This window comes from Drosophila miranda, chromosome 3, assembly GCF_003369915.1.
Source record: "Drosophila miranda strain MSH22 chromosome 3, D.miranda_PacBio2.1, whole genome shotgun sequence".
NCBI classification, from domain to species: Eukaryota; Metazoa; Arthropoda; class Insecta; order Diptera; family Drosophilidae; genus Drosophila; species Drosophila miranda.
In genome coordinates this window covers 23,135,383-23,146,500 of record NC_046676.1, presented here as the reverse complement: position 1 = coordinate 23,146,500, position 11,118 = coordinate 23,135,383, and the positions used below count along the sequence as shown (strand labels likewise).

At 48.3% G+C, this 11,118-nt stretch overlaps 3 protein-coding genes across 6 annotated transcripts; 1 reads left to right on the top strand and 2 right to left on the bottom strand.

The window, feature by feature from the left end:
• Nucleotides 1-21: 21 nt before the first annotated feature.
• Nucleotides 22-621, bottom strand: LOC108158539. The gene is made up of 3 exons (XM_017290947.2): nt 550-621; nt 273-473; nt 22-203 (listed from the first exon to the last, which is right to left on the bottom strand). Exons 2-3 carry the CDS (start codon nt 451-453, stop codon nt 136-138), a joined length of 249 nt encoding a protein of 82 aa, XP_017146436.1. The 5' UTR covers nt 454-473; nt 550-621; the 3' UTR covers nt 22-135.
• Nucleotides 622-784: 163 nt separating this feature from the next.
• Nucleotides 785-3,326, top strand: LOC108158534 (translation initiation factor eIF-2B subunit delta). Of its 3 annotated transcripts, XM_017290935.2 has the most exons (5): nt 804-890; nt 991-1,105; nt 1,242-1,853; nt 1,903-2,493; nt 2,554-3,326. In XM_017290935.2, the coding sequence occupies exons 2-5, from the start codon at nt 1,043-1,045 to the stop codon at nt 3,235-3,237; spliced, it is 1,950 nt and encodes a 649-aa protein (XP_017146424.1). In that variant the 5' UTR covers nt 804-890; nt 991-1,042; the 3' UTR covers nt 3,238-3,326. The 3 variants fall into 3 exon arrangements, with proteins under 3 accessions (XP_017146426.1, XP_017146424.1, XP_017146425.1); XM_017290937.2 differs by lacking the exon at nt 991-1,105 and having other exon boundaries at nt 785-890; XM_017290936.2 differs by lacking the exon at nt 804-890 and having other exon boundaries at nt 900-1,105; nt 1,906-2,493.
• Nucleotides 3,327-3,675: 349 nt separating this feature from the next.
• On the bottom strand, nt 3,676-11,114 carry LOC108158533 (myotubularin-related protein 6). 2 transcript variants are annotated; one of them, XM_017290934.2, is made up of 10 exons: nt 10,934-11,114; nt 8,022-8,138; nt 6,247-6,409; nt 5,905-6,188; nt 5,703-5,837; nt 5,403-5,632; nt 4,786-5,298; nt 4,469-4,714; nt 4,188-4,410; nt 3,676-4,128 (listed from the first exon to the last, which is right to left on the bottom strand). In XM_017290934.2, exons 1-10 carry the CDS (start codon nt 10,955-10,957, stop codon nt 3,991-3,993), a joined length of 2,073 nt encoding a protein of 690 aa, XP_017146423.1. In that variant the 5' UTR covers nt 10,958-11,114; the 3' UTR covers nt 3,676-3,990. The 2 variants fall into 2 exon arrangements, with proteins under 2 accessions (XP_017146423.1, XP_017146419.1); XM_017290930.2 differs by lacking the exon at nt 10,934-11,114 and adding an exon at nt 9,439-10,013.
• Between the last annotated feature and the right edge of the window lie 4 nt (nt 11,115-11,118).

Here is an 11,118-nt window from a genome sequence, read left to right as displayed (position 1 = left end):
TTATTATGGACAGAAAAAGTATCCGTTTTCAACTCATTTATTCGCCGATCAGGTTTAAAGCCAACAAAAACAGCTCTGAAATGTAGATGCATATATTAAAACTAAATTAATGGCAGCATCGCTCTTGTGGGCCATTTAATGGTGCTCGGCAGCCTCCTTAGCCTGGGACTCGGCCCATGCCTTCTTGTTTCCGGGCGAGTTGGCTGTTGGAAGAAATATTGATTAGCAAGTGCATTTGTTTATGCAATTTCGGCAGGAGCAGGATAACATACCCAATCGGCTGATCTTGTAGAAGACGGGCACGCAGGCAACAGCCGCAATGAAGTAGTAGCGCCAGATCCACTGATTCTTGATGTAGTGCTTGATGGGGAATTGGGCAATCTTTGCCGAGAAAGTGTATGGGTATCTCATGGGGCGGCCCGCGGGCTTTTCAGGAGCAGCTTTGTCGGCCATGGTAGTTGTTGATTGGGATACTGATGTGGCGAGGAAATATCAACTTTTGATTTATGCAAAAATTATGTAATTTTCCCGATTGTCGAACGTACGTACCTCGCTGAAAGAACACAATAAAATCGTCAGGTGCAACTCTGGAGTAAATTGCTATCGGGGCTGCAAACTTATGCTATCGTGCGTGGAGATGATCGAAAATATACTGTTGCTGTGTAAATAATTTGTACTATACTGGCAGAATGTAACACAAATATATGGCTTGCTTAGTTTATCTTAATTCTAAATACAGTGTCTTAGAATCTAAGCCGACTTTATTTGTAGTAAAATGTAGGATTGAAATTAGGGCTGCGAAACCATCGATGGCACTATCGATAATATCAAATCAGCTGGAGTTTTTGCCATCGTGAGCAAATAAATTGAACAATTCCACAAATCGTAAGGTAAACAGAGCCCGGGCCATAAAACCCTCTTTATAGTTAGTTACGAAGCCGGTTAATGAGGAATTGTACCATTTGCTAACATCTTTGTGTGTCCTAATAGTGCTGCTACTAAGGGCTTCATCTCCAGGCTTTCCACTTCCTTTGCTATTTAAATGTCCATGTCTGTCTCCTTGCAAGCTATCAAAATGATTAAAACGAGCGATCAGGTGTCACAGGTATCAGGCCTTACTCACTTAAACCTTATTAGCACCGTAGTGCACTTGTAGTCTTTGGTTTTGCATGCCTAATGATTTGATTTAAAATTGTATCCTAGCTTGGTAGTTATCTTAACTAAACAACCCACTCCCACAGACCGAGAGTCAGACGACCAGGGCCAAGCAAAAGAAACAGAGGCAACGAAATCGACCCCGAAACAAACGAAATCGCGTTGAAGATAGCACTACTACTGCTAATACTACTACAGAATCGTCGACTACTGACTCCGCGCCCACTGAGAGTGCAATGCCAGGGGACAACAGCCAGCAGGATGCAACGCGTGAGCAGGTCATGGCAGAGCGCGAGGCCAAGAAGCAAGCCAAGCAGGCCAAGAAGCAAAAGGCTACAACACCAGCCACAAAAATCATCACCGAAGTAGAGCAGACGACCATAACTACAAAGCTGACAACCACGACCACAACCACTGCCAGGGACAAGCCAGAACCACCCGCAGAAACTGCAGGGCCAGCAGCTCCTATTGCCGCAGTCACTTGCACTGCGTCGACAGACATGGAAACTGTGGACAAGACACGCGACCAGATTAAGGCTGAGCGAGAGGCTAAGAAGGCGGCCAAACAGGCTGCGAAGGCAGCCAAATCCAGTGGAGCCAAGGTTGAGCCCCCAGTGCAGAAGCTGGCCAACTTAAAAGTGACGGATAAGACTCCAACACCAACCGCAGCTCCATCCTCTGCAGCGAATGACGAAAAGGTAAGGTACAAATAAAACTTAAAAACCCCTCATTCTCTGTCATTCACAGAAGAAACCCGCTCTCAGCAAAGCCGAGCGGCGGGCCCTACAGGAAGCTCAGAGGGCAGCCAAGGCCCAAGGACAAGGACAAGTAAAGAAAGCCCAGCCAGCGGTCAAGGCTCCGGGTGCAGCTACGGCGAAAGTCACGGCCACGGTACTCAAGGAACTAAAACGGGAAAGCGTCTCGCCTGTAAAATCAGCAACGAGTTCTTCACCCAGCAAAAACTCATTAATCACCGCCAAATCAGAGTGCAAAGTAAAGCTGTTCAATCATTTGGTTTGTGCAGAGAAGGGCGCCAGCCTGTTCATCAACGATCCGCTGGTGCATCCCAGCATGGCTCGCCTTGGAGTGCAATATGCTCAGCGCACAGTGGTCGGCTCCAATGCGCGGTGCATTGCCTTCCTGCATGCTCTGCGGCAGGTGGTGCAGGACTTTGAGACGCCTGCCAAGAAGGAGTTTGGGCGCAGCTTGGATGCTGCAGTGAAGCATCACGTGGATCATCTGCACAAGTGTCGTCCGCTGGCCGTCTCCGTGTCCAATGCCTACAAACAGTTTAGGAATCAGGTCACGCAACTGCCGGCAGATGTGCCAGAGGCGGAGGTAAGTCTCTTCTCGTCAGACTCACTCCTTCAGTAATGTTGATCCAAATCGTTATTGCAGCTGAAGGAACTGCTCGTCCACTTCATCGACACCTACATGGAGAACCAGATTGGCAAGGCTGCTCAAGCCATAAGCAGTTCTCTGCAGGAGAAAATCACCGATGGTGATGTACTGCTCACCTTTGGCTGCTCCTCACTAATACAGTTCATCTGCGAGGAGGCTAAGCGGCGACAGGTCGCTTTCCGTGTCATTGTGGTCGATTCGCGTCCCACCTGCGAGGGCCAGGAGATGCTGCGGCGCCTACACGCCCACGGAATACCCTGCACCTATGTGCTGATCAATGCCGTGGGCTATGTGATGGCCGAAGCTACCAAGGTGCTACTGGGTGCCCATGCTCTGCTCGCCAACGGCTATGTGATGGCGCGAACAGGCACTGCTCAGGTGGCCCTCGTGGCTAACGCCCACAATGTCCCGGTTCTGGTCTGCTGTGAGACGCACAAGTTCAGCGAACGATTCCAGACTGACGCCATTGTCTACAACGAGCTGAGCGATCCCAACGATCTGGTGCGCGACGACAAGTGCTGCCTCAAGAACTGGACAGCCAAGGCCCATCTCACGCCCCTCAACCTGAACTATGACATAACGCCACCAGAGCTGGTCAGCGCCGTGGTCACCGAGGTGGCCATCCTGCCCTGCACCAGTGTTCCCGTCATTCTGCGTATCAAGCCAGAAATTGGCTACTAATCGTCGCTCAGATAAATCCCGCTGCTGTTGAATAAATATTACTTTTTTTATTACATTTTGATCAAATCGATAAACAATTTTGAATAGTATTTTATGTTCTTCCTTGTTTTTTTGCCAGGCAGGTTAATCCTAGTGGAATATGGTTAATGCGAGGGACCGCAGCTTAGGAGGGGGCGGCGCATTCTGTATGTGGGTTACAGCTGAAAGAGTTTCTATAATCGAGTCAGTTGTGAATGAAATCATTGAATAAATAGTGTGGTTTTTAAAATTAAATTGATTAAACAGTATTTTTGCAGCGGTCCCCGCTGTTTCTGTTTGTGTATATTTAACACATATTTTATAGACACATATTTTATAGTTTTAATATGCTTTCACTTGTACTCTTGCTTGTGTGTGTTTGTTTCTGGGTGCCGATCTAAGTTTAAAAACAAAATATACAGATTTGTGCCCGACTTATGGAATTGGTCGATGCCTGGAAGACCATCCCTCGCGGTTTAGATGTTATTGGTTTCGCTCTACTTTTTTTTGTTTTGTTTTAAATTTGCAACAACTCGAAGGAGCTTCTAAGCAGCTACCACTACAAATGCAACAATAAATATAATATAAATAATAGAATTCATGGTGTTTATAATTGCATTTTCATCCATTCATTCCTCCTCCCCCAACACACAGTCTGCACGGTCGACGACTCAACCGCTATCATGCTCAACAATGTACTATGACTACGGATTAGGCTATATGTTCTGGCACCCTCTACGGGCTGCTCTTCTGCATTTGCCGGAAGCAGCCTCGGCACACGGGAACCAACTTGCCGCTGTCGTGTCCTGGCAGGGACACATTTTTGTCGATGCAGCGCTCGCAGAAGATGTCACCACAGCGCCAACAATGTGTCTGTCGAGGGGATAGATTAGGGATAAGCTTCGAATAGCTCTGGCCGAGTTCTGCCTCACCTTTTTGCTAAACTGATCGAAGGGCGTGGAGCAGGAACAGGCGGTAACATTGCGCATGGGCTTCCAATCAATGGCCACCGAGCTGATCTCGTCGGGCAGATCTTGCGGCGGGCTCGTCTGCTCTGCGTTCAGCGAGAGATTGGCAAACGACATGTTGTTTGCCTTTAGCGGGTGGTCGTCGTCAGCAGCGGACAGTTCGCTCAGCTTCTTGTCGTAGTTGTATCTGGAATGGGGAATCAGATCTTAGAGGGGGATCATTCAACGCTGCCATTCGCTTGTACTTGTTGTCATTGATCTCGTTGGAAACAGCCACCTCTTTGGTGACCTTGGTGTTGGTGCTGGTGGCATCCTGCAGTTTCTTGGCCGACTTGGAGATGTAGCTCTTGAAGCTTGCTATGCGCTTGGTAAGATGCTGCACATGATCCTCCAGAGAGTTGGTGTGCTCCTTGCTGTCGAGCAGCAGATCGCCCAGCGGTTCTCGCGGATGAATGCCGCTCTCAAACCGGCAGTACATTCCCCGCCAGAATCTACGGGAGGAACAGAAGAAAAGATAAGTCGCTAATGTTTATCTGTCGCTGAGCAGACGCAGACTCCTTACTTGATGCACTGCGGCGCCAGATTAGCCTTGATTGCCTCATCCACATTGGGCCTGTATAGCGGATTGATATACTCGTTCAGGTGGTTGGCCATGAAGCCCCACAATGAGAATGTGCGCTCGGAGAGCTTCAGGTCCAGTCGATCCTTCTCGCAGTTGCCCACAAAGGTGCCGAACTGGCAGGAGTGCACATGGTCGTGCAGGATGAGAAGGAAGCGCTCGTTGAACTCGAAGGCTTCGCTTCGCTGCGACATCAGCTGCCAGGTGCAGTCCAGGAATTGCGTAAAAATAGGCGAGACCTCCTTTGCATCCGTCTGAATGTGGCCACAACGCTCGCTGAACTTGTGCCCGAAGGCCAGCCAATCCTTCTCGATCAACGCCTGGAAGCCCTTGATTGTGCGGTAGTAGGGATTCAGCATCAGCTGCGCCAGCGAACACACCTGAGCGGTGCGGTCCCAGCCATCGGAGCAGTGGACAACCACAGAGACGCCCTTGTCCACGGCATTTGCAATGAAGCTGCAAAAAGGAAGAGTAAGAGGAGGAGAAGAATGAGTTTCTGATTGTTCAGCTGTCACCAAATAAATACGAGACATCTGACATCTTATTGAATGTTTACACACCTCGACGTGTCCAATATGGAGCGAATGTGCTTCAGCCAGCCAGACGACTCGAGGGCATTCAGGAACGCGCTCATGGTGGGAGACTTCTGTTCGCAGGCCTCCAGCACCTTCTGCAAGCTGGCGCGCTGTACGTGTATGTTCTCGATGCCCAGAAAATGGAACTTAATGTTCTCATAGAAGGCCTCGTTCTCGTATCCCTTGCCGGCAGCTCGATTCGCCATCGCATTAATCTGCAAATATGAAAGGGGACGGGACTATTTGCATGGTACTCATCTCTAGGATATGTCACATGGTACTTACACGCGGCCGCGTATCCACCACATACATGTAGTCAGTGTTAGTGTTTGTCTTCCGTATGGCCTCCAGCATTTGTTCATCTTCCAAACAGCGGGCACTGAAGCCAGACAGCGGCTGGCTGCAGCGGCAAATGGAGGCCTAAAAAGAGGGAGACATTTTTCAGCTAATTATCCAAACAATGCTGAATAGCAAAGTGGACCCCCACCTTGTTGTTGTGCAGATAGGTGAGCGCCGGCAGCCGTCCCTTGGAGCGGAAGCGCGAACTGCTGATGAGCATCAGAGTGGTGGCCTCCTTGGGCACGTAGATCTGACGCGGATAGGTGTCGCAGAGCTCGTACTTCTCGTTCATCGAGCACAGGGTCCAATTGTCGTTGGGCACCAGTAGGTGCTTGAACTCGGCCTCCAGGTTGAAGAAGTCCCAGCCAGCGCTCTTGGGGTAGTCATCCTTGGCCGGCTGATAGTTGAAGCAATACAATTTGTTGATGGATACTGTGGAGGAGGAGAATGAAGAGTTGGCGGTGGATGTGCTAAAAAAAAGTCTGCTCACCTGGCTGGAAAAGCTTCAGCAGTGATGTGTAGACGTCGTGGCACTCGGAGTCCTTAGGAATCACGAATGTGACCGACAGGAATGTCTTGCAGCGTATGAGGAGCGGCGATCCGGTTGTGCTCAGCGGCAGCTTCTCTATGCTGGCCACGTGCATGTGCAGAATCTACAAGTAGTGGCAAAAACCATTGCCAACAATTTCATTTGCAACACTTGACCATGACACTGCCCAGGGTTGCGATTATGCAACGGTCGCCTCGCTGCTAGAAAAACTGAAGCAAGCGCGCCTCCCCCTAACTTTACGCCGACCCTCTATCCCCCCCCTTCCCTGAGTCCACAGAAGTACGTGCCTGGGCACGGAGTTGCGTTCGTTCCCCACTCAATTATTGATGCGCCTCAGTGCAGCACTAAAAACAGTAATTCGGAGTAGCCTGCGAGCCCTGTCCGGAGGATTATGAGAGACTTAGGAACCAATTGTTAAGTGCCACCGAAAATCGATATGCTCTTCGTAAAATACCCACCAGTCGAAGCCCTTCAACATTTAATTAAACCTCTTCTCACTTGGCCAACAAGTGAGTTCAGAGTCTCGCTCTCGCTCTCTCTCTCTCTCTCTCTGCCTTGGGGGGCACTTGTCGCACTTGCACCGGTACTTGCCGAGTGGAGAGCATAATTAATGCAATTTTTGGGCAGGCAATTAAAATGCAATGCATGCGTGCTTTCCTGCTGACAGAATTACGCATCCGTAAGAGCTGTTGCAGCCGCAATTCAATTTAAGGTTGCACCACGAGGATTTAATGGAAATTAAGTGGGGATACATAATATGTATATGTACGTATGTATATCAAGGACGTGGTTTAAAGCAAATCAAATTTAAGGATAAGCCTTTTTAATTTATTGGATTCTATTCATTACGGCTTCATGCTTTCTAGGAAATGTTTCCGCTTTGAGGCATACAAATCGCATTGGCTGGCATAATGCAAAAAGCGCTAAGCCAGAACAGCTTGACTAAGCTGTTTGTGCAACCACCAAGAGCTGCCCCCTTCCATGAAACCACCCGTAGACTCCATGGTCCAATCGTCTTGCCTCTTTTGTTGGATACAAAGAGTCGTCTCTGCCCCCCCGCTGGGGGCTTATGCCTGATGAGAATGTACTACTGTACTACAGTACTGTGTACTGTGTACGCTGCTGCTTTTTGCGCAATTAATTTGGTATAGAAATGCTGGCCGGATTCAATTTGTGCGCTTGCAATGGGGCGTATACGCTACGTGCTTATGCCATGCTTTTCCTCTGCGCACTGATTGCAAATTTAAGCGGAAACCTAAAGCGCAAATACACGAAAAGTGGCGCGCAAGCCTTGAGGCAACTTCTTAGAAGAAACATTTCTGCACTCATGCTTCTTGAGCCAAGTGACGGAACTGCGAACAGCCGGGCCGCACCGCATCCACGACTGTCATCCACGACATCACTCTTATTACACAGGGCTTGCCGCCTGTAAGATGCAGGAAAAGCCTCAAACTTTTTGCAAATGCGAGGTCAAGCCCAAGCCCAAGCCCAAGCCCAAGCCCCATCAGGAAAACACACATTTGAGCACGTTTACACATGTCCATAAGAACGGAACGACGGCTCAGGTGACTCAGATGTCGCGACACTAAATTGTTTGCGGCCCAGGCTACGTACCCATTCCACGGGGCTTTTCGATTCCAAAAGTTCCCACACAAACAAGTTGCCCCGAGGAGGGGCATAAAACAATTGATGATGTCATATCGGTGGCTACTTACCCAGGTCTCCTTGTTGCTCTCGGGCTCGACGAATATCAAATGGGTGGCCGTCAGATAGAGGGTACCGACTGTGGGATTTTTGGTATTGTAGCGATCTATCATCCGCACACTCTCCACCTGCCGAAATGTGGACAGAAAACCAACAGAAAGAAAAAGAGAGAGAGAGAGAGAGAGCAGAAATATGTAATGTTATTTGCACGAATATTTTACATGGAATTTAAGCCCATCTTCATTTCAGTTGCTGCTGCCTGCTGACGTCAGTCGACATCCATGCAGCCCACATTCTGAAACAACCGCACAACCCACTCCCCCTACACACACATATTACAGAAGCCACTGCATTGCCAGGAAGAAGAGCAAGTTCAAAGGATAAAGGGATTCTTTTATTTTACTTTTCAGGCAGAACAGAACCTACAAGCGAGGGATTTAGGGAACACTTAGGATACAAGATGAATGCCATTCATCCATTAAACAAAACCGCTGGGCAGCCATCCCATTCGGGCATTTGATGGTCCTCAAACTCTCATTCATCTCCTGCCTCCCGTTTGTGCTCCAGGACCCCAGCCGCTGGGGCCCGCTCATCAGCCGACTAATTTCCTTTCATGTTATTTCGACGGTAGCTTTGGCTTCTGTTCGAGGCGGGGCCATTGTTGGGATAGATAAGGTCAGTTAATTGTCAGCGGGATGGGCTGTTCATTGTTGCAGGAGCCCAGCAGGCGGTCAATTTAGCATGCAAATTGAACCTACATCATTACGAGTCTACTTGGATCCTTAAAGATTGTGTGCCCTTGATTGCAACCCAATTCAATCAGCATCGCTTCCGCCAAGCAATTTTCCACAGCTAGGAAATTGAAAACGGAATGGAAAACAGACGACGACAGTTGTCAGGGGACATGGGAAACCTTTTCATTTGTCAGCCTGTTGCAGTATGCGGTGAAGTCTTTGACGGACGAGTGCAGTTTTCGAAGCTAGCCAGAAGCCATTCCCATTTGTGAACATGATGGGAAACCCACACATTTAATTGGCCGCACAGCCAGCAGTTCCTCTAGAGTCCTCGACTCGAGTACTGCGGTGATAATGCAACAATTTGTACGTATTTGTGGGAGGAAATAGCTACGCAAATGGCGCCAGGAGGCAGCCGGAATGGAATGGAGTGGACTTTGGCATAGCATCACTGTGTCTGTGTGACCCAAATAGGGAAATGGTTACTGGAGAGAGGCCAAGTAGGGTCAAGTCGAGGGCCCAGAACATATTGCTCCAGCTCGATGGGTATTTGCATAATTTCCGGCCACGAGCTGGCGGCAATGCGTAAAAAAAAGAAAATTAGATTGATTTTTGTTTGATTTTCTTTGTAGCGAGATTTGCATAGCAAAGGCAATGAAAGGGAGCTGAGGCCATGATGGAGAATGTCTGTTACCTTCTTGAGCACACAGTTGCCGTTGTAGAAGACGGGCGCCTCATTAAACTCTTCCTCGATCCAAGAGACTACTTTGTCGGAGACAAAGGGTGGCACGGGGACGCCCCATAGCCTCTTGTTGCCATCGGGCGGCTCCTCCGTCTCCGGCGATATGTTGTCGAAGCTCAGACGCAGGGCCGATGTGGGGGATAGTTGGCGTTCGATTTCGTTGAATTTATTCATGAATCTGGTAAAGTCCATTTCTGTAGTTTCGTTTTGCAGTTTATGCTAATGTTGTTGTTGTTAATGAGGTTGTTGCACAATGCCTTATTGATTTTGAATTAGCAACAGAAAGAGCGGGCACTGGCCCTTTGGCATATGAACCAAATCACGTGAGTGTGGGCGGTGGGATGGTACGGAACGGGACGGGATGGTATGGAATGGTTGGGTTCCAGACTTTCACTTTTCGCTTTCCACACGAAGAACACACAGTACGTATAAATATGAAGGTGTGTGTATATTTGGACACTTTGTTATTCCCTCTTTGGGGGGAATGTGTGTGGGTGCGCGTGTGGGTGCCTGAAGACCGCAGAAGAACCAGCTCCCGACACGAGTGCTGGGAGTGAACTCAGCAGCCAGTGTGGCTGGCGCGCGCCTAAATGCATGCTATGCTTGGTGTTGGGAAAAATTGTGCCCAGGGAAATTTTCTCAGCCAATGGGAAGGGAGCAGCTGGCGAGCAAATAAAAAGCAAAGCAAATACTTGCATACCCTGTAAGCAGTGAGTAGTTAAGGCTTTGGTGGAGGCTAAAATGCTGCCAGTGTAATTGACGCGCGCCTAAATACATGCTATGGTTAGTGTGTGGCCAGGGAAATTTTCTCATCCAATGAAAAGAGAGCGAGAGAAAGATTATTGCAAAAAGCTACGAAGCAAATACTTGCATACTCTTTAAGGAGTGGGTTCTTTAGGCTTTACATATTATATGTAATTTGTAAGCGTCCTATGAATCACATATCGTTAAAGAGAGTAGTAAAAGTGGTGCGTGCACTTTCGAATATATCTCAATTGCCAATGTCAATAGCCAATTGAGAGAGGGTTCAACTTGTGGGTTAACGTAGCTCAGATGTTTGGGTGAAGGCTAAAAAGTAACCTCACCTCGCCTGATTGTGTGGTTGACTGTCGAAAAGAGCGGGAGGGGGCGGAATCCTGGATTCCTTCCCATCCCCTTCCCATGCGCATGTTTTAAAGAAGTCTATATATTAATATACATGATTTGTGTGTCCTGCGGCATTTAGTAGAGAGCCCTTGGTGCTGTGCCGGTCCTTCCTTTGATGCCCGCCCAGGTTGACCATCGATTTTGAATAGCCCGAGCAGAAGGTGAAGCAAAAAAAGCATTGCTGCATGACTCACAACTCTTGTCCAGGATTTAGATTGGACAATGTTACTGTCCTCGAACTTACAATGACTGTTTAGCAAACAACACTGATTGAAGTTGAGTAAGCCATAAACATACATACCTTCGCCAGCTTGATATCGTCCATTGTTTACGTTTTGCTCGAGTCTCCCAGTATCCGTGGTATAATAGCTTCAAGGTTGCTTCACAGACGATCGGGATTGCAGCACGTGACACGCACTGATAATACGTTTTAATTACACTTTTTTTAATTTATCTGCATTTTTTTTAATAAATATATTAAAAATA

Excerpts from the sequence above, each read along its gene's own strand:
- LOC108158534 (XM_017290935.2), top strand. The coding sequence starts at position 1,043 with ATGTCCATGTCTGTCTCCTTGCAAGCTATCAAAATGATTAAAACGAGC. Across the intron at positions 1,106-1,241 it reads CGAGCGATCAGGTGTCACAG|ACCGAGAGTCAGACGACCAG; the intron begins GTATCAGGCCTT and ends CCACTCCCACAG. Across the intron at positions 1,854-1,902 it reads CTGCAGCGAATGACGAAAAG|AAGAAACCCGCTCTCAGCAA; the intron begins GTAAGGTACAAA and ends TGTCATTCACAG.
- LOC108158533 (XM_017290930.2), bottom strand. The coding sequence starts at position 9,678 with ATGGACTTTACCAGATTCATGAATAAATTCAACGAAATCGAACGCCAA. Across the intron at positions 5,633-5,702 it reads TGGTGGATACGCGGCCGCGT|ATTAATGCGATGGCGAATCG; the intron begins GTAAGTACCATG and ends TCATATTTGCAG. Across the intron at positions 4,129-4,187 it reads TCGATCAGTTTAGCAAAAAG|ACACATTGTTGGCGCTGTGG; the intron begins GTGAGGCAGAAC and ends TCCCCTCGACAG.
- LOC108158539 (XM_017290947.2), bottom strand. The coding sequence starts at position 453 with ATGGCCGACAAAGCTGCTCCTGAAAAGCCCGCGGGCCGCCCCATGAGA. Across the intron at positions 204-272 it reads CTACAAGATCAGCCGATTGG|CCAACTCGCCCGGAAACAAG; the intron begins GTATGTTATCCT and ends TTCTTCCAACAG.